At 46.2% G+C, this 24,721-nt stretch overlaps 1 protein-coding gene across 4 annotated transcripts in view; it reads right to left on the bottom strand.

Moving 5' to 3' along the window:
• Positions 1–24,721, bottom strand: part of KIF6 (kinesin family member 6) — a 142,287-nt gene that overhangs the window by 47,085 nt on the left and 70,481 nt on the right. For all 4 annotated transcript variants that reach the window (XM_044286581.1, XM_044286584.1, XM_044286582.1 and 1 more), the window contains 2 exons: positions 12,934–13,036; positions 10,091–10,146 (listed from right to left, as the gene is read on the bottom strand). In XM_044286581.1, the coding sequence (XP_044142516.1) occupies positions 10,091–10,146; positions 12,934–13,036 (159 nt within the window). The remainder of the gene's footprint in view (positions 1–10,090; positions 10,147–12,933; positions 13,037–24,721) is intronic.

Raw genomic sequence — 24,721 nt, 5'->3', positions numbered from 1 at the left:
CCGGCTGCTCCGCTCCACCGCGGTAACTCACTGCGCCCTCAGATGGAAGATCTGCATCCTCGCCGGCTGCTCCGCTCCACCGCGGTAACTCACTGCGCCCTCAGATGGAAGATCTGGGTCCTCGCCGGCTGCTCCGCTCCACCGCGGTAACTCACTGCGCCCTCAGATGGAAGATCTGGGTCCTCGCCGGCTGCTCCGCTCCACCGCGGTAACTCACTGCGCCCTCAGATGGAAGATCTGCATCCTCGCCGGCTGCTCCGCTCCACCGCGGTAACTCACTGCGCCCTCAGATGGAAGATCTGGGTCCTCGCCGGCTGCTCCGCTCCACCGCGGTAACTCACTGCGCCCTCAGATGGAAGATCTGGGTCCTCGCCGGCTGCTCCGCTCCACCGCGGTAACTCACTGCGCCCTCAGATGGAAGATCTGGGTCCTCGCCGGCTGCTCCGCTCCACCGCGGTAACTCACTGCGCCCTCAGATGGAAGATCTGGGTCCTCGCCGGCTGCTCCGCTCCACCGCGGTAACTCACTGCGCCCTCAGATGGAAGATCTGGGTCCTCGCCGGCTGCTCCGCTCCACCGCGGCAACTCACTGCGCCCTCAGATGGAAGATCTGGGTCCTCGCCGGCTGCTCCGCTCCACCGCGGTAACTCACTGCGCCCTCAGATGGAAGATCTGGGTCCTCGCCGGCTGCTCCGCTCCACCGCGGTAACTCACTGCGCCCTCAGATGGAAGATCTGGGTCCTCGCCGGCTGCTCCGCTCCACCGCGGTAACTCACTGCGCCCTCAGATGGAAGATCTGGGTCCTCGCCGGCTGCTCCGCTCCACCGCGGTAACTCACTGCGCCCTCAGATGGAAGATCTGGGTCCTCGCCGGCTGCTCCGCTCCACCGCGGTAACTCACTGCGCCCTCAGATGGAAGATCTGGGTCCTCGCCGGTTGTTCCGCTCCACCGCGGTAACTCACTGCGCCCTCAGATGGAAGATCTGGGTCCTCGCCGGTTGTTCCGCTCCACCGCGGTAACTCACTGCGTCCTCAGATGGAAGATCTGGGTCCTCGCCGGCTGCTCCGCTCCACCGCGGTAACTCACTGCGCCCTCAGATGGAAATGTTAGATCGCTGCACTCCTCCGGCAGATCTGTAAATGATTACAGGTCTGGTCTGATTAGAAACTGGGCCTTGCCACAAAAGGGCATAAAAGTCCTTCCCCTGCTGCCCTATAAAACAGCTCTCAGAGGCTACTTTTGGGTAGTGTACCTCTTGGTGCTAGAAGTGCCTCCTCGCTCTAAGACTTTTTGCCCAGCTGACAGACTATAAGAGGGGCATCATTGGACTGAGAGAAGCAGGATGGTCATTGCAATCAATTGGTCGTCAACTCGCCTGTTCTGACCTTGTTAGATGTTGGAAGCAGTGGTTACGTGAGGGCACATACACGGGAAACAGGCTCCGGACGACCCAGACAGACACCAGTAGAGAGGATAGTTTGATCCCCCAACAAGCACAGTGTCCACCATCCAGACACGTGTCCCCTTCATTACACCCCTGTCTCTGACCAGACCGTTTACAGGAAGGATATTTGGTGTCATGACTGCGCCTGGTCCAGGGAACATGGCCTGTGTGATGGCTGCATCTCCTGGACCGCCCATGGCTCCTCTCACCTGACTGTATCCTAATGTTTTAGGATACAATCGGTCCTATGGCATTGTGGGTCTATTGTACTGTTCTGCAATCAGGTAGGAACTGACTGTATTATAAATCACTATGATGCAGTCAGTTTGGGTCAGGAGAGCCGCGGTCACGGTTCTGTTTGGGATCCCATGACGGTCGGGCTGCAGTATGGAGGTCTGGTGGTGAGCGCTTCAATCCTGTCTGTGGAGGACACACTGGAGCTGGTGATGATCTGGGAGCCATCGCATACGACAGTCGGTCACCTCCAGTAGAGATACGAGGACACTAACATGTCAGCAATATCTGCAGGACGTCCAGCCTCCACACGTGTTCCTCTCATCGCAGGGCTGCCATATCTCACCAGGATAATGCTCGCCCGCACACAGAAGGGTATCCCAGGAATGTCTCCTCCATAATACAGCACTTCCTCGGCTGCCGGTCACCAGATTTATCACCAATCCAGCATTTATGGGACCAGAGGGGACACAGACTTCACCAACCTACAAGTGTGCAGGATCTACAGGCCCAGCTGTGACATCTGCAGGAAAATGTGCCGTAGGAACCTGTATGCCGCCATGTCCAGCTGTATCTCATCTTGTATCCAGGCTGGAGGCCGTATCTCATCTAGTATCCAGGCTGGAGGCCGTATCTCATCTTGTATCCAGGCTGGAGGCCGTATCTCATCTAGTATCCAGGCTGGAGGCCGTATCTCATCTTGTATCCAGGCTGGAGGCCGTATCTCATCTAGTATCCAGGCTGGAGGCCGTATCTCATCTAGTATCCAGGCTGGAGGCCGTATCTCATCTAGTATCCAGGCTGGAGGCCGTATCTCATCTAGTATCCAGGCTGGAGGCCGTATCTCATCTAGTATCCAGGCTGGAGGCCGTATCTCATCTAGTATCCAGGCTGGAGGCCGTATCTCATCTAGTATCCAGGCTGGAGGCCGTATCTCATCTAGTATCCAGGCTGGAGGCCGTATCTCATCTTGTATCCAGGCTGGAGGCCGTATCTCATCTAGTATCCAGGCTGGAGGCCGTATCTCATCTAGTATCCAGGCTGGAGGCCGTATCTCATCTAGTATCCAGGCTAGAGGCCGTATCTCATCTAGTATCCAGGCTGGAGGCCGTATCTCATCTAGTATCCAGGCTGGAGGCCGTATCTCAACTAGTATCCAGGCTGGAGGCCGTATCTCAACTAGTATCCAGGCTGGAGGCCGTATCTCATCTAGTATCCAGGCTAGAGGCCGTATCTAATCTTGCATCCAGGCTGGAGGCCATGCATTTCTCCATTACATTCACACGTAGGAAGCTTCATGCCAACATCTCCTTGGGGCGGGTGTTTCGGGGTGAGCTGTGATGCCACATACAACCTGCGGTCAGGCGAGGCGCTGTTTTCAGATGGAAGCAGCCATGTTTTTCTCATCCTGTACCTTGCTCTATGTCTTGTTCCGCCGCTCACCGCTCTGTGACGACGCTGTCCCGCGGTGAGCCCGGCCATGGAGCGTCCATCCGTAAGATTGAAACCTTCTGGACTGAATTTACACTGAATCAATCAGCAAAAATGTTAATGAGGAGAAGAATGTTCAGCGCTGCACCTAATCCTGCTCCAACTGTCCCCAGAACAGATAAAGAATCCCGCTAATGGAGGCAGCGGTCGGGCTGTGAATCATCCCATGTAATTAGATTAGTGAGGTATGCCCTGTGTCAGCGCCCCGACCTGAGGTGAGGCGCTCGGTTGGGGAGGTCACGCGTAGCTCGGGGTCTTATACGGGAAGGAAGGAGATCACGTTTCTCAAAGTGGTCTAAACCCCCCCAACACAAGAGTCGGCTTTCTCCTTTGGGGGGACCTATTGACGCAGTGAGCTGGAGTCGCCCAGACCCTGACAGTCCTCCGCTAATGGTCATATGCAGGTTTTAGCCAGTCACTGGCTAAACAAGGCTGGGCCGGAGGTCATGTGACTGTCTTAAAGGGGATGTCCGAACCACAAGCAAAAATAAAGTAAGAGCGGGAACATAAAAGAAGCCACTCACCTGTTCACTAGCGCTCCAGACCAGACCTGTGGACTGAAAGTGTGACGCCCTGTCCCTCTCACATGTCCCGCTGCAGCCATACACTGGCCTCGGTGGTCACATGCAGTTCGGGGACACTTCACTGCTGAGGCCAGTGAATGGCTGCAGCAGCACATGTGAAGACAGATGGGATATCAACAGAACGCCAGTGGGTGACCAGGTAAGTGGCTTTCCTTTTGAACGTTAAACGCATTCTGGCCTTTAATTAATTTCAATTTCGGAGAAAACTCCTTTAAAATGTTCATAAGACCTGCAGACTCTGCCCAGGACTCCTGAAAAGGTTATAGTGAAATTCTACAAAACACCAAATCCTGTGCCTAGATGATGACTAGCCTGCCTGCAGCCATCACTAGGGGGAGCCGAAGAGCTTGTTGCATAATGCACTGAATGCAAGTGAAAAGTAATCTCCTGAGCTCCCTCTAGTGGTGTCTGTATATATCTGTATGTAGTAATCTCCTGAGCTCCCTCTAGTGGTGGCTGTATATATATATCTGTATGTAGTAATCTCCTGAGCTCCCTCTAGTGGTGTCTGTATATATCTGTATGTAGTAATCTTCTGGGCTCCCTCTAGTGGTGTCTGTATATATCTGTATGTAGTAATCTTCTGGGCTCCCTCTAGTGGTGGCTATATATATCTGTATGCAGTAATCTCCTGAGCTCCCTCTAGTGGTGGCTGTATATATCTGTATGTAGTAATCTCCTGTGCTCCTGTAGTGGTGGTTGTATATATATGTATGTAGTAATATCCTGAGCTGCCTCTAGTGGTGGCTGTATATATCTGTATGTAGTAATCTCCTGAGCTCCTGTAGTGGTGGTTGTATATATCTGTATGTAGTAATCTCCTGAGCTCCCTCTAGTGGTGGCTGTATATATCTGTATGTAGTAATATCCTGAGCTCCCTCTAGTGGTGGCTGTATATATCTGTATGTAGTAATCTCCTGAGCTCCCCTAGTGGTGGCTGTATATATCTGTATGTAGTAATCTCCTGAGCTCCCCCTAGTGGTGGCTGTATATATCTGTATGTAGTAATCTCCTGAGCTCCCCCTAGTGGTGACTGTATATATCTGTATGTAGTAATCTCCTGAGCTCCCTCTAGTGGTGGCTGTATATATCTGTATGTAGTAATCTCCTGAGCTCCCCTAGTGGTGACTGTATATATCTGTATGTAGTAATCTCCTGAGCTCCCTCTAGTGGGTGCTGTATATATCTGTATGTAGTAATCTCCTGAGCTCCCTCTAGTGGTGACTGTATATATCTGTATGTAGTAATCTCCTGAGCTCCCTCTAGTGGTGACTGTATATATCTGTATGTAGTAATCTCCTGAGCTCCCCCTAGTGGTGGCTGTATATATCTGTATGTAGTAATCTCCTGAGCTCCCTCTAGTGGTGGCTGTATATATCTGTATGTAGTAATCTCCTGAGCTCCCTCTAGTGGTGGCTGTATATATCTGTATGTAGTAATCTCCTGAGCTCCCCCTAGTGGTGGCTGTATATATCTGTATGTAGTAATCTCCTGAGCTCCCTCTAGTGGTGGCTGTATATATCTGTATGTAGTAATCTCCTGAGCTCCCCCTAGTGTGGCTGTATATATCTGTATGTAGTAATCTCCTGAGCTCCCCCTAGTGGTGGCTGTATATATCTGTATGTAGTAATCTCCTGAGCTCCCTCTAGTGGTGACTGTATATATCTGTATGTAGTAATCTCCTGAGCTCCCCCTAGTGGTGGCTGTATATATCTGTATGTAGTAATCTCCTGAGCTCCCTCTAGTGGTGGCTGTATATATCAGGATGTAGTAATCTCCTGAGCTCCCTCTAGTGGTGGCTGTATATATCAGGATGTAGTAGTCTCCTGAGCTCCCTCTAGTAGTTGCTGTATATATCTGTATGCAGTAATCTCCTGAGCTCCCTCTAGTGGTGGCTGTATATATATCTGTATGTAGTAATCTCCTGAGCTCCCCCTAGTGGTGGCTGTATATATCTGTATGTAGTAATCTCATGACTTCCCTCTAGTGGTGGCTGTATATATCTGTATGTAGTAATCTCCTGAGCTCCTCTAGTGGTGGCTGTATATATCTGTATGTAGTAATCTCCTGAGCTTCCTCTAGTGGTGGCTGTATATATCTGTATGTAGTAATCTCCTGAGCTCCCTCTAGTGGTGGCTGTATATATCTGTATGTAGTAATCTCCTGAGCTCCCTCTAGTGGTGGCTGTATATATCAGGATGTAGTAATCTCCTGAGCTCCCTCTAGTGGTGGCTGTATATATCAGGATGTAGTAGTCTCCTGAGCTCCCTCTAGTGGTGCTGTATATATCAGGATGTAGTAGTCTCCTGAAGCTCCCTCTAGTAGTTGCTGTATATATCGGTATGTAGTAATCTCCTGAGCTCCCTCTAGTGTTGCTGTATATATCTGTATGTCAGTAATCTCCTGAGCTCCCTCTAGTGGTGGCTGTATATATCTGTATGTAGTAATCTCCTGAGCTTCCCTCTAGTGGTGTCTGTATATATCTGTATGTAGTAATCTCCTGAGCTCCCTCTAGTGGTGGCTGTATATATCTGTATGTAGTAATCTCCTGAGCTCCCTCTAGTGGTGGCTGTATATATCTGTATGTAGTAATCTCCTGAGCTCCCTCTAGTGGTGGCTGTATATATCTGTATGTAGTAATCTCCTGAGCTCCCTCTAGTGGTGGCTGTATATATCTGTATGTAGTAATCTCCTGAGCTCCCCATAGTGGTGCATGTATATATCTGTATGTAGTAATCTCCTGAGCTCCCTCTAGTGGTGGCTGTATATATCTGTATGTAGTAATCTCCTGAGCTCCCTCTAGTGGTGGCTGTATATATCTGTATGTAGTAATCTCCTGAGCTCCCTCTAGTGGTGTCTGTATATATCTGTATGTAGTAATCTCCTGAGCTCCCTCTAGTGGTGGCTGTATATATCTGTATGTAGTAATCTCCTGAGCTCCCTCTAGTGGTGGCTGTATATATCTGTATGCAGTAATCTCCTGAGCTCCCTCTAGTGGTGGCTGTATATATCTGTATGCAGTAATCTCCTGAGCTCCCTCTAGTGGTGGCTGTATATATCTGTATGTAGTAATCTCCTGAGCTCCCTCTAGTGCTGGCTGTATATATCTGTATGCAGTAATCTCCTGAGCTCCCTCTAGTGGTGGCTGTATATATCTGTATGCAGTAATCTCCTGAGCTCCCTCTAGTGGTGGCTGTATATATCTGTATGCAGTAATCTCCTGAGCTCCCTCTAGTGGTGGCTGTATATATCTGTATGTAATAATCTCCTGAGCTCCCTATAGTGGTGGCTGTATATATCTGTATGTAGTAATCTCCTGAGCTCCCTCTAGTGGTGGCTGTATATATATATATGTAGTAATCTCCTGAGCTCCCTCTAGTGGTGGCTGTATATATCTGCATGTAGTTATCTCCTGAGCTCCCTCTAGTGGTGGCTGTATATATCTGTATGTAGTAATCCCCTGAGCTCCCTCTAGTGGTGGCTGTATATATCTGTATGTAGTAATCCCCTGAGCTCCCTCTAGTGGTGGCTGTATATATCTGTATGTAGTAATCTCCTGAGCTCTCTCATGTAACTCTATGTCCATACAGGGGATCTGGTACTTGGTATCAGAAAAACTGAGCCCTGATATAAAAGATAAAAATTCAGCATATAATTTTGACTGTAATTTGTGTTGGCAGCTTCTATGAAGCAATTTATAAGATTAGGTGACATCACCTTTGTCTAGAGGGTACAGCTACCACCCAACGTGACAAAGGGCAGCAAACATCAATGAATGGGATATAAACCAAGACTACTCGACTGGAGCCAAGGATTCTGACTCTCATCATTCATGGATCAGATAAACTGGGGCAGCACATATATTATATCTTCTCTTATAGCTATATATTTCCCTCTAGAGAGCCAGTGATTCAGGCCTCTTGCCCGGCCGACCAGGACCCTGATCAGAAGTACACTGTGGTCCGACATCCATAGTCATGCTTCATGGCAGCTACCTATAGGTGGCACTAGAGAGACAGTTTCTTCCTTCTGGAGGAGAGCTCATTTCCATAATTTCTCCTAAGAAGCATTGCTTGTGCTCTGTAAGGAGAACCATTACCGGCCGAGAGCAGCTGTCCTGGTCAATGTTCTGCTATACGCCCCACTTCACGAGTTATAGGTATATAGGGAATGATTTTCAGGCTGCTACCTGCGTCTTGTAAGTCCACCCTGCCCTTGCTGCAGTTAGGTCCCATCCGCCCTCCCAGCGGACTACATTTCTCAGCACATTCTGCTTCAAAGACTCCAAAAACCTGTTCACAATAAATGAGGACGGGGGACACAGTCTGTGAGAAGCTCGCCCTATGAGAACCAATATGGCCGATATCATGCAGCCTATTCCTCTCCCAGGTATCTGGGGCACAAACTGCATATTAATTAAAGGGGTCGTCCATTTTAGAAAACCCATTGTCATACCCCGATTAGGGGATTCTGCATTAATATTGGGGTGAAAAGCGCTTACAAGGAGTGTCAGGAGGACCTTTCCTGCATTACAGACAAACCATTAATGTGCATGGTCATTGTGTAATGCTTAGTTTCTCCTGTGGTGGCGCTGCGGGAGACTGAACACTTACTGCCAGATTCCCCCATTGATTGGAGCGGTGTACTCTCCCCTGCCCACACCTCTTCCTCCCATGATACACTTCGGCGTGACGAGGCACCGGGTGAGATTAAATGGGCCCCTGACGGACCCTCTCCCGACACATACAGGCCCTTCCGATTATTTTCTGGTGTCATAAAACAAAGCTCCAGATCTACAGCTTAATCCCAGCAATGTGAGACCTAATCCCCGGGACTAGCAGCGCATGCGGCCCCCTCATGTTGGATGCAGATCTGTCACCCGTGTGTAGAGGTCTGTGTCTGTGCTCCTCACATGCTATATATATATCAGAGGGGGCGAGCCCTGGGCGCGCTCCTCTCCCCCTAATTTATTGGGATCTAATTGGATAAACAATGTGCACGCACAGTCGCTGGCATCGGGGCGTGGTGACTAATGCACGCGGACGCCAGCTGGCTGCGCCATGGAACATTCTTCCTTTCATCACACGAGGACAAGAACTCCCAGATTCAGCACAATCATCCGGCTTTTTTTATATATTTTTTTTTTTATGGAAAAAGGAAAATTTTGCACTTTATATTCATTTTCCCTCTGAAAGCTAATTCGGGTCAATCCCCTCTACAGGAGGGTGGATAACTCCCAGCAGCCACTACAGAGGAGGATTATACATCGCTGCTGGAGTCTGAAATAGACTGAACTCCACCTCCTGCGTCATCTGAGGCTATGGCTGCTGCTGTGTCCCCCATGCTTTACACTGCAGTTCTACTTCTTCAGCCTGACAGCAGTTGAATTGATCTTCCGATTCAATTTAGCTACTTGCTGTCATTAATTACATGCACGTGTCGCCATTTCTGCATATTTTCATCATAAAACTTTCCATACAAGTAATTTTTCAGCACATGTCACCTAATTAGATGGATACGAATGGGGGCGGCTTAACTCCCCCTCTCCGGCAAAGGGAAGACAGGTCTGGGGGGGGGATCTTAAATCTCGCCACAGATTCTGCCTCTACACCGTTATACAGAGCTACAGGTCTGCTGCTTCCTCTTTTTTTTCTGACTTAGTCTTTACTGTAATTTCATCATTACATTGATGAACCAGGAGGCGCAGGATGAACAACAGCCTCTGCGTCAAGAAGCCTCAAGCTCTGCCGGGCTATACATTAACCCATGTGGCATCGGATGAGCAGAGGCCACAATGTAAGATGGGCCTGAACGATGTGACCCAGCTTTCCATTGCTTCAGAAATCTGCAAGGTTCAGGTCAATTCACACGCGGCAGATTTTCTGCTGCAAACATTTCCGTCACCAGCATGGGGCTTGTGGAAAACCGCATGTAGGGAAGAGACTGTGAAATACTACATGGTGTCTGCTGCATGTGAATCACCCTTAGGCCCGGTTCACATGACTGTATTTTCTCTGCAGATAGGATGCGGACTGATTCATTTCAATGTGATCAGAAAAAAAAAAAAAAAAAAACGTGTGCTATCCGCATGTCCGTTTTGCGGACAAGGATAGGCATTGTTACACTGGATGCAACACGGACATCAATCGTATTTTTTGCAGATTGTGTGAATGAGCCCTTATACAGAGCTGCTTTCCAACTGTTTTACCTGAGGACAAGTCGGTGAACCAGGAGGACCAGGATGAACAAAACAGCAAGTCACCATATAGCCTGCACCTAAAAGGAGTCAATGAAGCTGCACTGACCTAAACATCGTGCGACCCCCCCCAGGTACTCACTGATCCGCTGTCTCACGTTATTCACTTCTTCTCCCAGAGATTTGGCTTCAGAGAATCTACAAGAGAACAGAAAGACCATCGGTCGGGATCCTGGAGTTAGACATTTTTTAGGATTTTATCGGAGAACCCATGAGTCGGTGGAGGGCATGGCTCCACTCTATGGGGTGGGTGCAGCTGAGCTCTCCCCTCTCCTGACATGTCGGTTTTATCCTCCAAGTAATAACATTTCTGGAGCGTCTTTTCATATCTCTATGTTGTGCCGTTCCTCTATTATTCCTACTAGAAGCTTATGAGTAATAGATGCTCCAGAATGGTTACATGGGGAATGCATGTCACTATAACAGACATGTCAGGAGAGGTGACAGCTCCTCTCTTGAGTCACATTTGGGCTCTGCGCCCTGTTTTAAGATGGAGGGGTCAACAGTTTCCGCCATTGCTGACACTCTTTTTCATAAAGAAGCATTTTTAATGGAAAAATTGACAATTCTTTTTTTTTACTTTTTTAAAATAACATTTTGACCTCTAGGGGGCTCAATCACGAGTCTGGACAGATGCCGCTGTGGGTGTTCGCTCATCATTTAGCTCCGTTTAATGGAACTAAGCAGCAAGCGGGTCAGCGGCGTTCACAGCAAACAGCCGAGGCAAGAAACGTGGCGGTTTCTGCTGTGGAGTACGTGGCGGAATTGATAGCGTCAAAAAGCCTTGTGAACATATTGGTACAATACGCTGCAATACTTCAGCCTGTCAGCCTAGCAATGACAGGATGCTCTTAGGCCCTACCTCTGGCAGGATCTAATGGGTGTACCACGCTGGCAGACATGGCCTATAACAAGGGGTTATCCTGTGATTAAAAAATAAACGGGGTATCCAATCCTATAAAAAAAAACTAAAAAAAACAATAGGCCGGGTCCCTCACACTAAATATACTTACCTGGGTCCACGCTCCCTGCGCCGCTCCTGGTCCCTGCGCGCGGATGAAAACAACCAGTGCAGGGGGGGAGCAACTAATGGCAGGCGGGGACGACGACAAGACTCCTTATTGGGCGTGTCCTTTTTACTGCAGCTCTCCCTATCACAGCTCAGGAGGTGTGTCCTTTTTACTGCAGCTCTCCCTATGACAGCTCAGGGGGTGTGTCCTTTTTACTGCAGCTCTCCCTATGACAGCTCAGGGGGTGTGTCCTTTTTACTGCAGCTCTCCCTATGACAGCTCAGGGGGTGTGTCCTTTCTAAATGCGGCAGAAGAATGGGAACGTGGCGGTGCGGCACTGAACGGCACACGCGAGTCGAAGCTGTAGACACCTGAAGTCCAGTGCTCAGAAGAATCCTGGGAAGCTGTAGACACCTGAAGTCCAGTGCTCAGAAGAATCCTGGGAAGCTGTAGACACCTGAAGTCCAGTGCTCAGAAGAATCCTGGGAAGCTGTAGACACCTGAAGTCCAGTGCTCAGAAGAATCCTGGGAAGCTGTAGACACCTGAAGTCCAGTGCTCAGAAGAATCCTGGGAAGCTGTAGACACCTGAAGTCCAGTGCTCAGAAGAATCCTGGAAAGCTGTAGACACCTGAAGTCCAGTGCTCAGAAGAATCCTGGGAAGCTGTAGACACCTGAAGTCCAGTGCTCAGAAGAATCCTGGGAAGCTGTAGACACCTGAAGTCCAGTGCTCAGAAGAATCCTGGGAAGCTGTAGACACCTGAAGTCCAGTGCTCAGAAGAATCCTGGGAAGCTGTAGACACCTGAAGTCCAGTGCTCAGAAGAATCCTGGAAAGCTGTAGACACCTGAAGTCCAGTGCTCAGAAGAATCCTGGGAAGCTGTAGACACCTGAAGTCCAGTGCTCAGAAGAATCCTGGGAAGCTGTAGACACCTGAAGTCCAGTGCTCAGAAGAATCCTGGGAAGCTGTAGACACCTGAAGTCCAGTGCTCAGAAGAATCCTGGGAAGCTGTAGGCACCTGAAGTCCAGTGCTCAGAAGAATCCTGGGAAGCTGTAGACACCTGAAGTCCAGTGCTCAGAAGAATCCTGGGAAGCCGCGGCTGGTTCTCAGGGGAATGAGCAGACGTCACAGTATTGTAGTCCTGAGTCACCTCCACGTTCTGCCCCCCGTGGCCTCCCCTGTGGCTTCGTTCCGGGTTTAATCAGACAGGACTGTGATTCAGCGCAGCTCCCATGAGTCAACATCTCTGCGGTTCAGCCATGACTTTCATGTCCCACCAGGAGACACAAGCAGGCGTCAGTCCTCACGTCTCCAGCTTCCTCTAAATCACTTCCATCCACGACCAGCAAAGGAGAAGCTGCCATTATTGTAACTGCATTTTAGAAGTGACCGGCAGCACCACAACCTGACGGCTCCTATGGGTGGCCCTCCTCTGTCCTCCTGCAGGCTCCTCGGTCCTCCTGCAGGCTCCTCGGTCCTCCTGCAGGCTCCTCGGTCCTCCTGCAGGCTCCTCGGTCCTCCTGCAGGCTCCTCGGTCCTCCTGCCGACACTCCTGTCCTCCTCTAGGCTCCTCTGACCTCCTGCAGGCTCCTCGGTCCTCCTTCAGACACTCCTGTCCTCCTCCAGGCTACTCTGTTCCCCTCCATAAGTCATACTTGACCTAACGGACCCCCCACTACTGCTGTTTGGTAATTCCATCCACTTTCTGGTACATCTCGATATCCTGAAAAATGGCAGGAAAGGTCCAGTTCAGCCAACCATTGGCCGTGGCGGTGAAATGCTTCAGCCAGTGATCTCACCAGCTTGGTAGTAGGAAACCAGCTTATGTAAATGGATACGTAAAGCCAAAGCCTTAAGGCCATGCTCTGCCCCATCACAGACCAGGCCCACCATCTCTACCAGCTGATGCCACCCACCTCTGTTTCAGCAATGCCTTGTTGTCTTCGATGCCGACTCTGTCTGGATAATCTCGTTTGAATATTTCAAATGCTTCTTGCCGACCGAGGGACATTTGTTCTGCTGCGGAGAGACATGGAAAAGGACACTAAATACAGTTATCACATGACAACACATTGTAACAAGCCCTCAGCATTGAGCAGTGTGAGATCAGTGCTGGTTTTCAATCTCAAGATGTAAACCACATGATTCTAGTCACTGACAGCAAGAAGAGATCTTGAAAATGATGGTGAATTGTAACATAAAGAATAATACAAATTTGTAATTATATAATTATGACAGGCGGTGTGCGCAGAGGGTGAGATGAGCTGGATTTAGGGGTGCAGCATTCTCAGTAGAGGGATGAAACTTCCAATCAAAACACTCAGGACAATCACACCCATCAGATGGAGCTGGCATACACTCACCCCCACTGGGCGGAACTGGCATACACTCACCCCCATTAGACGCAGCAATTGTACAGTCACCCCTATAATACTGCTCCTATGTACAAGAATATAACTACTATAATACTGCGCCTATGTACAAGAATATAACTACTATAATACTGCGCCTATGTACAAGAATATAACTACTATAATACTGCTCCTATGTACAAGAATATAACTACTACAATACTGCCTCCTATGTACAAGAATATAACTACTATAATACTGCCTCCTATGTACAAGAGTATAACTACTATAATACTGCTCCTATGTACAAGAATATAACTACTATAATACTGCGCCTATGTACAAGAATATAACTACTATAATACTGCTCCTATGTACAAGAATATAACTACTACAATACTGCCTCCTATGTACAAGAATATAACTACTATAATACTGCCTCCTATGTACAAGAGTATAACTACTATAATACTGCCTCCTATGTACAAGAATATAACTACTATAATACTGCCTCCTATGTACAAGAATATAACTACTATAATACTGCTCCTATGTACAAGAATATAACTACTATAATACTGCTCCTATGTACAAGAATATAACTACTATAATACTGCTCCTATGTACAAGTATATAACTACTATAATACTGCTCCTATGTACAAGAATATAACTACTATAATACTGCTCCTATGTACAGGAATATAACTACTATAATACTGCTCCTATGTACAAGAATATAACTACTATAATACTGCTCCTATGTACAAGAATATAACTACTATAACACTGCTCCTATGTACAAGAATATAACTACTATAATACTGCCTCCTAGTTACAAGAATATAACTACTATAATACTGCTCCAATGTACAAGAATAAAACTACTATAATACTGCTCCTATGTACAAGAATATAACTACTATAATACTGCTCCTATGTACCAAACTATAACTACTATAATACTGCCTCCTAGTTACAAGAATATAACTACTATAATACTGCTCCTATGTACAAGAATATAACTGCTATAATACTGCTCCTATGTACAAGAATATAACTACTATAATACTGCTCCTATGTACAGGAATATAACTACTATAATACTGCTCCTATGTACAAGAATATAACTACTATAATACTGCCTCCTATGTACAAGAATATAACTACTATAATACTGCTCCTATGTACAAGAATATAACTACTATAATACTGCTCCTATGTACAAAACTATAACTACTATAATACTGCCTCCTATGTACAAGAATATAACTACTATAATACTGCTCCTATGTACAAGAATATAACTACTATAATACTGCTCCTATGTACAAGAATATAACTACTATAATACTGCTCCTATGTACAAGAATATAACTACTATAATACTGCTTCCTATGTACAAGAATATAACTACTATAATACTGCTCCTATGTACAAGAATATAACTACTATAATACTGCTCCTATGTACAAAACTATAACTACTATAATACTGCCTCCTATGTACAAGAATATAACTACTATAATACTGCTCCTATGTACAAGAATATAACTGCTATAATACTGCTCCTATGTACAAGAATATAACTACTATAATACTGCTCCTATGTACAAGAATATACTACTATAATACTGCTCCTATGTACAAGAATATACTACTATAATACTGCTCCTATGTACAAGAATATAACTACTATAATACTGCTCCTCTGTACAAGAATATAACTACTATAATACTGCTCCTATGTACAAGAATATAACTACTATAATACTGCTCCTATGTACAAGAATATAACTACTATAATACTGCCTCCTATGTACAAGAATATAACTACTATAATACTGCTCCTATGTACAGGAATCTAACTACTATAATACTGCCTCCTATATACAAGAATATAACTACTATAATACTGCCCCCTATGTACAAGAATATAACTACTATAATACTGCTCCCTATGTACAAAACTATAACTACTATAATACTGCTCCTATGTACAAGAATATAACTGCTATCATACTGCCTCCTAGTTACAAGAATATAACTACTATAATACTGCCTCCTAGTTACAAGAATATAACTACTATAATACTGCTCCTATGTACAAGAATATAACTGCTATAATACTGCTCCTATGTACAAGAATATAACTACTATAATACTGCTCCTATGTACAGGAATATAACTACTATAATACTGCCTCCTATATACAAGAATATAACTACTATAATACCGCTCCTATGTACAAGAATATAACTACTATAATACTGCTCCTATGTACAAGAATATAACTACTATAATACTGCTCCTATGTACAAGAATATAACTACTATAATACTGCTCCTATGTACAAGACTATAACTACTATAATACTGCTCCTATGTACAAGAATATAACTACTATAATACTGCTCCTATGTGCAAGAATATAACTACTATAATACCGCTCCTATGTACAAGAATATAACTACTATAATACTGCTCCTATGTGCAAGAATATAACTACTATAATACTGCTCCTATGTACAAGAATATAACTACTATAATACTGCTCCTATGTGCAAGAATATAACTACTATAATACTGCTCCTATGTACAAGAATATAACTACTATAATACCGCTCCTATGTACAAGAATATAACTACTATAATACTGCTCCTATGTGCAAGAATATAACTACTATAATACCGCTCCTATGTACAAGAATATAACTACTATAATACTGCTCCTATGTGCAAGAATATAACTACTATAATACCGCTCCTATGTACAAGAATATAACTACTATAATACTGCTCCTATGTACAAGAATATAACTACTATAATACTGCTCCTATGTACAAGAATATAACTACTAAAATACCGCTCCTATGTACAAGAATATAACTACTATAATACTGCTCCTATGTACAAGAATATAACTACTATAATACTGCTCCTATGTACAAGAATATAACTAGTATAATACTGCTCCTATGTACAAGAATATAACTACTATAATACTGCCTCCTATGTACAAGAATATAACTACTATAATACTGCTCCTATGTACAAGAATATAACTACTATAATACCGCTCCTATGTACAAGAATATAACTACTATAATACTGCTCCTATGTACAAGAATATAACTACTATAATACCGCTCCTATGTACAAGAATATAACTACTATAATACTGCTCCTATGTACAAGAATATAACTACTATAATACTGCTCCTATGTACAAGAATATAACTACTATAATACTGCTCCTATGTACAAGAATATAACTACTATAATACTGCCCCCTATGTACAAGAATATAACTACTATAATACTGCTCCTATGTACAGGAATATAACTACTATAATACTGCTCCTATGTACAAGAATATAACTACTATAATACTGCCTCCTAGCTGTGAGGACGTGTGTCAGTAGCTCTCCTGAGGCTTTGGATGTCTGGAGAAAGCCCAGGGCGGGGCCACTCTGGGTGGGAATGCTCCCCAAGCAAGGCCCAGGCTTCAAGGCCTATTCTGGGAAACAATTCCCAGACTTCTCACTCCATGGATAATTATCCAAAAGTTTCTTTGGAAGGAAGGAATGTTCCGAGTGTTGCCAGTCCCAGTGCAGCAGGAAGCAAAGAAGAAAAGAAAGTGTTTGAAGTAAAGAAGGAAACATCACTGAGTGAGAGCATGGCTGCAGGTGTGCAATCCACCCCACCCGCAGGCAGACAGAGGCGAACATCCCTGGAGAAGCAGACCATGCAGGAGAATCTGCAACAGTCTGTCCTGATGCGGTCTGACCGCACACGTTATGGAAGTGGGAACAGCGCAAAAGTCGCCAACATGACAGATGAGACCAGAGGGAGTACTGCAGGAAGGCTTCATGGGGCCACAAGTGCGGTCACTGGGAAGAACCAGGGGCCCAGTCACCAATCTGGAGATAGTGACCTCGCAGCAGTGACCACGGCTGCACCAAGTCCAGTGCAAGGACCAAGCAGAGGGACGCCTGTAAGCAGCCATTCTGTGAGTACACTGCCGACACAGCCCCCCAATACTCAGCGTGCACCAGAACTATGTCTGGCCGAGCGGATCCCAGCTCTGGTCAAGAGACTAGAGACATTAAAAAAGACAAAACTACAGCTGCAGAAGCAGATAGATTGTGTCTATAAGCTAAAGGCAGCAAACCCCAACAATCAGGCTGTTCACGACAAGAAGCTGAGCTCCCTCGCTGTGCAGCTCGCTGACACTGTGCAGGACATGGAGGCTGTACTGGAGCAGATGGGACCAGTCGCTGAATCCTTCAGGAACCAGCAAAGACATGAGGAAAGACCTGCGCCAGAACCATCTCCATCTAAACCCAGGTCTCTAACCTGTCCAGATGACACCCAGCAGGCCTGTGCAAGACCAGTCCTCAGACCAGCCAGCTTCCCTTTTGAGAAAGGGAATTTGTACAGAGAAGTGGAAGAAAGTGTCCAGCACCAGCAAAGACCTGCAGAGACTCCTCAAAAGGTACCACAAGTTCCAGCAGTTTGTACTGTGAAGCAGGACTATGGACTCCAACCAGAAGGTAACTCTGCAGTAGCAGTGCAGTCACCACAAGCGCTGGGGGGCAGTAGAGAGCAGCAGGACTGTGGACTGAAACCAGAAGGTAACTCTGCAGTAGCAGTGCAGTCACCACAAGCCCTGGGGGCAGTAGAGAGCAGCAGGACTGTGGACTCTCGTCTGAAGGTAACTCTGCAGTAGCAGTGCAGTCACCACAAGGCCTGGGGGGCAGTAGAGAGCAGCAGGACTGTGGACTCTCGCCTGAAGGTAACTCTGCAGTAGCAGTGCAGTCACCACAAGTACTGGGGGGCAGTAGAGAGCAGCAGGACTGTGGACTCTCGCCTGAAGGTAACTCTGCAGTAGCAGTGCAGTCACCACAAGTACTGGGGGGCAGTAGAGAGCAGCAGGACTGTGGACTCTCGCCTGAAGGTAACTCTGCAGTAGCAGTGCAGTCACCACAAGGCCTGGGGGGCAGTAGAGAGCAGCAGGACTGTGGACTCTCGCCTGAAGGTAACTCTGCAGTAGCAGTGCAGTCACCACAAGTCCTGGGGGGCAGTAGAGAGCAGCAGGACTGTGGACTCTCGCCTGAAGGCAGCAGTGCAGCAGAGAGCTCACAGGTCATGGCTCAGCAGGATCATACTGCCAGTGACTGCATTGATATGACTGCATGTGATGTTACTGATGATGTTTCTGCAGAGGGAAGCGCTTCACAGTCAGTGTGGGATTTGGGGTCATCTCTAGACTCGGGTCCACTATTAGGTCAGCCTTCAGAGGCTTGTGACCCGCAGAGTATAAAGGATGGTGGTGGGGAGGGGGCTGTACAGTCTGATGCACAGCACTTCCCCCCTTTAGTTACACCAGAAGTGTCAGACCCCCATAGTGCAGGTGGTCAGCAGCCACCACAGCGCCCCCAAGTTCAGCAGGAGGGTGGAACTGGTGGTGTCTCCTCTGGTAATGCCTGGAGCCGTGGGTCACCATCCTTCACATCTAATGTGAACTATACAGGTCAGACTTTTAAGAGGAGGAACGTGGTCAGGTTCAGACATAGAGGGGCCAAGGAGGAGTTGCCTGACAGGAGGTTTGTGGTCCGTGAACTTCTGTGCCACCAAATGGGTTTCCTGCCATCTAACATCCTGGCAGTGATAAACCTTCCTGACAGGCAGGGGTATGACGTCAGCTTTAAACTCATGTCTGACCTGGACCGCTTCTGGGCTCATTTCTCCCGGGTGAGAGATGCTGATGGCTGGAATAAGTTCAGCCTCATCCCCATCTCTAGACCAGACACAGCAAGCGTCACCATAATATTCTGGAACGAGTCGGTACCCTACCAGGATATTGTTGTATGGCTAAAAAGACACTGTGACCTAATGTCAGATCTCACCAAGACTAGGGACGAGGATGGCATATGGACTGGGGGGTGGAAGGTCCTGGTAAAGTTACGGCAGGTTAACAACATTACCCAACATCTGCCCAACTCATTCTTTATTGGCCGGGAGAAAGGGGTATGCTTCTATGCGGGTCAGCCTAGAAAATGTTTTAAATGCGGAAAGGCCGGTCATATTGCGAGTGTGTGCACCCTGGTAAAATGTAATTTATGCGGGGAGATCGGCCATGTCAGCGCCACCTGCCAGAACATCCGGTGCAACCTCTGTGGTAGGATCGGTCACTCCCACAGGGACTGTCCAGACGCCTGGCATAATGTTTGTAAGGACTTCCCTGATGAGGACTTGCTGGAAGGGGCAGATGACCTAGAGGAGGAGATGTTGTTGTCAGGGTCAGCAGTGACACCGCCCTGAGCCTCAGCACAATATGGGTGACAATATAGGTGACATAGTGCCTGACCAGTCCCAGCCAGGAGCCACTGAGGGGAACGGGGAGGTCACTGAGCAGGTTGTGGGCATGTCGTCTTCTGCCCCAGCATCAATAAATCCACAGAAGAGACGGAAGAAAGACAAAACCAGCCGTAAGCCTGAGGGGGAATGGACCACTGTCCAAAAGCCTTCCAAAAAGAAAGTAGACCCCGGGTCAGGTGTCATGACCATAACAAATAGGTACGGTGTCCTATCAGAGTCAGACGCTGAGGAAGAGATGGAGAGAGAGTTAAAGAGAGTGGTAGATGAATTTAATGAGGACCAAGAGGGCGACCCCCCCACAAAAAGGAAACCCCCGCGAGCGAAACGTCTGTCCGAATCAGACATGGAGACAGGTGGTCGGCAGGTGGACTCAGACTCAGATCTATGATGATGGGGGTAATATCTCTGCTACTTGTGCTTTGCTTTGATGGCTGACTTCAACCTTAAAGTGTTCTCCAGTAATGTGAACAGTGTCAGAGTGAGGAGGACCAGGCATGCGGTTTATGAACATCTAAGGTCTCTTGATGCTGATATATTCTTCCTACAAGAGACACGTTTAAATACGTTAGGACTCTTACGGGAAGCCGAGCGTGAATGGCGGTCTGGTCCATCCTTTTGGTCACTGGCTGTAGAACCAAGTGCCGGGGTCTCTATCCTCTTTAACACCAATGATGTAACTATACATAGGTTGACAGAGGTATTGATGGGAAGGTGCCTAATTCTGGAAGTTACTATTCGGGGTAGGAGGCTCCGTCTCATCAATATCTATGGTTCGCAGACAGTGACTGAAAGGATTAACCTTTATAATGAAGTGAAGCCATATCTCTTCACATCTATCCCTATCATCATGGCTGGAGATTTTAATGCCGCCAGGGCATCTAGTGACAGGACCTCTAATAGGCCTCTTACCAGAGACTCCAAGGTTCTAAACAGAATCATTCAACAGGCCGGGTTGTCAGATGTGTTTGTGCAGGGTGGTCGGAAACCAAAATTTACTTATTTTTGTGGTGAAAGAAGAAGTCGGATAGATTTAGCTCTGGTGAGTCCTACAGAGACCATTGGTGAGAAAGATGAGAAGATCGTCTCTTATTCAGACCATCTGGCCTTATATTTCTGTTTGGGTGTCACTAAGTGTTCTGGGACAGGTAGAGGGTTATGGAGACTTAATTCCAGTCTATTAGAAGACCCTTCGGTTCAGAGTCATGTTCACTCTCTTATACAGAGTCAGCTAGAGAGAGTGGACTTTTATGGCAATATGGCCGACTGGTGGGAGGATGTCAAGGATGAGATCAGATCCCTCTTAAAGAGACTGTCAGTTATAAAGGGGAAGTGTAAGTATGGCCAGTATCTCAAGCTGCGGAAAGAATTGGAGTCACTCTATTCGGCGGGAGGGGGTGACCAACAAAGGATTGACCGGCTGAAATCTGAGATGAGGCAGTATCAGTACAGCAGGTATACCTCCCTGGTTCTTGAACGGGATTATGGGACCTTAGGGTCTCCTGATCCCTTTGAGAATTGCCGGGAGCGAGTGGCAAATAAATCTGTCACCGGTCTCACTGACCCCCAGGGTGTTTTGCAAGAATCTCGGGAGGGTATCCTGGGGGTGGTGAGATCTTACTATGCTGACTTGTTTCAGAGGAAGGTTTTGGATAGTGACAAAATGACCCAATTCTTGGAGGCAACTCCGCTCCCTGATACTAATGATTTGGACTTTTCTCCTTTGACAGCAGATTTGACGGTGGCGGAGGTTAAAGAGGCCATTGATAAGTTACATCTGAAGAAGGCACCAGGTCCAGATGGGATAACAGCAGAATTCTATAAGACATTGAGAGACCTCTTGGCCCCAATCCTCGTGGATGTATATACAAATTGTTTAGAAAGTCACCTGATGCCTCCATCCATGAGAGTGTCCTCGCTGATTCTGCTGTCCAAAGGTAAAGAGCCGAGTGACATCAAGAACTGGAGGCCGATTGCCCTCTTGAATGTCGACAGAAAGATTCTGGCAAAAATTCTTTTTTCTAGATTAGTTTGTCTGTCCTCAGCACTGTTGTCAGGCTGTCAGTTTGGCACAGTAAAAGGGCGGAACATCTCTGGAGCAGTCCTCTCGATAAGGGAGATGTTTGAGAGATGTAAAGCTCTGAGGTGTGGGAGATATGTCGTGAGTCTTGACCAGGCTAAAGCCTTTGACAGAGTAGATCATGAGTATCTATGGGCCACTTTGTCAAAGTACGGTATTCCGGGGCAATTCATCGATTGGCTGAAGACTTTGTATTGCGAGGCTGAGAGCTTTCCTCTGGTCAATGGTTGGCAGGGTGATACCTTCAGGGTTGAGGCAGGGGTGAGACAAGGTTGCCCACTGAGTCCACTGCTGTATGTATTTGCCCTAGACCCATTCCTGAGGTCACTGCAGGAGTGTAGTTTTCAGGGGGTGCCGGTCCCCCATTGCCTGCCCCTGAGTGTTGTTGCCTATGCGGATGATGTGACTGTAGTGATATCTGAGCCTCGTGAGGTGGAGATGTTGTCTGCAGCCATCAGAAGTTACTCGGAGGCCTCAGGGTCTCTGGTCAACCTTGAGAAGAGTCAAGCTCTTTGGATATCAGACAGTGATCCAGATTTTGATCTGCCACAATTTGTGAGAGCCTCCACCTATATTAAAATCCTAGGGGTCAAATTTGGGAGGGATGATAACGGCAAACTAAATTGGGAAGAGAAGTTGGAAGCCGGAAATGCAAAGGTTCAGCGATGGAAGAACTGGAGGCTGACCTATAGAGAAAGGGTTAAAATGTTGAAGACTTACCTGGTCCCTGTCTTCTTGTATGTCTCTGTCGTTTTTCCTTTGCCGGAATCTTTCTCCGCTAGGCTCTTTAGCCTGTTCTTCCAACTGTTGTGGGGGAACAGGTTGAACCTGATAAAAAGAGGGATCACCTACCTACAGAGGAGAGAGGGTGGGTTGGATATGCTGAATCCAAGGGTGTTCTTTGACTCCATGTTTCTAAAAGTTAATTTTGGTTGCCTGGACTCAGAGAACAGCTCCCTGTGGGTGAACAGTGTCAGGGACTGGATATTGCCTTTTGCAGAATCTTGGGTGCGAGGCGGCAGTCTCAAGAGGGGTCGATGGACGAGTGACTACCTCCCCCAGTACCTGGACTATGGGCTGAAGTGTGTGAGAAGGTGGAAGATAGAGAAGTCCTACATTGAGGGTAAGCCAAGGAAAGATCTATATGTGAGGATCTGTAGGGCTTTCTTTTGTTCTCCACTAGTCCTGAGGGATTGTGTGACTAGCACTTTACAAGAAAGTCTGAAGCTCCTCAATGGGAAACGTCTCCCCGCCAAATTCTTTGACATAGCTTGGTTGTCATTACATGGAAAGCTATTTGTTAGGGGTAACCTAAAATTTTTAAGTGTTTCAGATAGGAACTGTCCTCTCGGTTGTCAGCAGGAGGAGACGATGGAGCACTTCATATCTGACTGCAGGGGTGGGAGGAGAATATGGGAAGAGGTGTCACAAAAGCTAAACATCCCATTACTGCAGTCCCTGACTTATCCTGACATCATCTATGCTGTTCCATCCAGAAATAGTAATGTAGACAGGGGGACAATGTACCTGATCATTTCTGTCATAAAATACTACCATTGGCACATGAGAACCCGCGTGTCTATACACAATGAGCCATTCCACCACACCACAGCCGTAAACCAAATAATGTCTGAGCTCCAGTGGGTTAAGTCATTAGAGACAAGGAGTAACCCAAATAATAGGAAATTATGGAGGAATGTGTCTTTGGTTTAAAACAGAAAATATGTTATTTTTGTGTTTGTTTTGTTTTTCGTTTCCCCCCCCCCTCTTCTTTTTCCTCCCCAGCAAATGTGTACTTTATCAGTTTAATATAATTCTATAGGCATTCTAGCTGAGTAGTCATTGTGTGTACAATGCCTGTTATTTTTTGGGTTTTGTATTGTAAGAATGTATTTTATTGTATTTTTGTTTGTTTGTTTTCACAATAAAATTGCCTCCTATGTGCAAGAATATAACTACTATAGATACTGCTCCTATGTGCAAGAATATAACTACTATAATACTGCTCCTATGTACAAGGAAATATACTACTATAATACTGCCTCCTATGTGCAAGAATATAACTACTATAATACCGCTCCTATGTGACAGAATATAACTACTATAATACCGCTCCTAGTGTGCAAGAATATAACTACTATATACCGCTCCTATGTACAAGAATATAACTACTATAATACTGCTCCTATGTGCAAGAATATAACTACTATAATACTGCTCCTATGTACAAGAATATAACTACTATAATACATGCTCCTATGTATAGGAATATAACTACTATAATACTGCCTCCTATGTACAAGGAATATACTACTATAATACTGCCTCCTAATGTACAAGAATATAACTACTATAATACTGCCTCCTATGTACAAGAATATACTACTATAATACTGCCTCCTATGTACAAGAATATAACTACTATAATACTGCTCCCTATGTACAAGAATATAACTACTATAATACTGCTCCTATGTACAAGAATATAACTACTATAATACTGCTCCTATGTACAGGAATATAACTACTATAATACTGCTCCTATGTACAAGAATATAACTACTATAATACTGCTCCTATGTACAAGAATATAACTACTATAATACTGCTCCTATGTACAAGAATATAACTACTATAATACTGCCTCCTATGTACAAGGAATATAACTACTATAATACTGCTCCTATGTACAAGAATATAACTACTATAATACTGCCTCCTATGTACAAGAATATACTACTATAATACTGCCTCCTATGTACAAGAATATAACTACTATAATACTGCCTCCTATGTACAAGAATATAACTACTATAATACTGCTCCTATGTACAAGAATATAACTACTATATACTGCTCCTATGTACAAGAATATAACTACTATAATACTGCT

This window comes from Bufo gargarizans, chromosome 3 (assembly GCF_014858855.1).
Source record: "Bufo gargarizans isolate SCDJY-AF-19 chromosome 3, ASM1485885v1, whole genome shotgun sequence".
NCBI classification, from domain to species: domain Eukaryota; kingdom Metazoa; phylum Chordata; class Amphibia; order Anura; family Bufonidae; genus Bufo; species Bufo gargarizans.
This window is presented reverse-complemented; position numbering and strand designations above follow the sequence as displayed.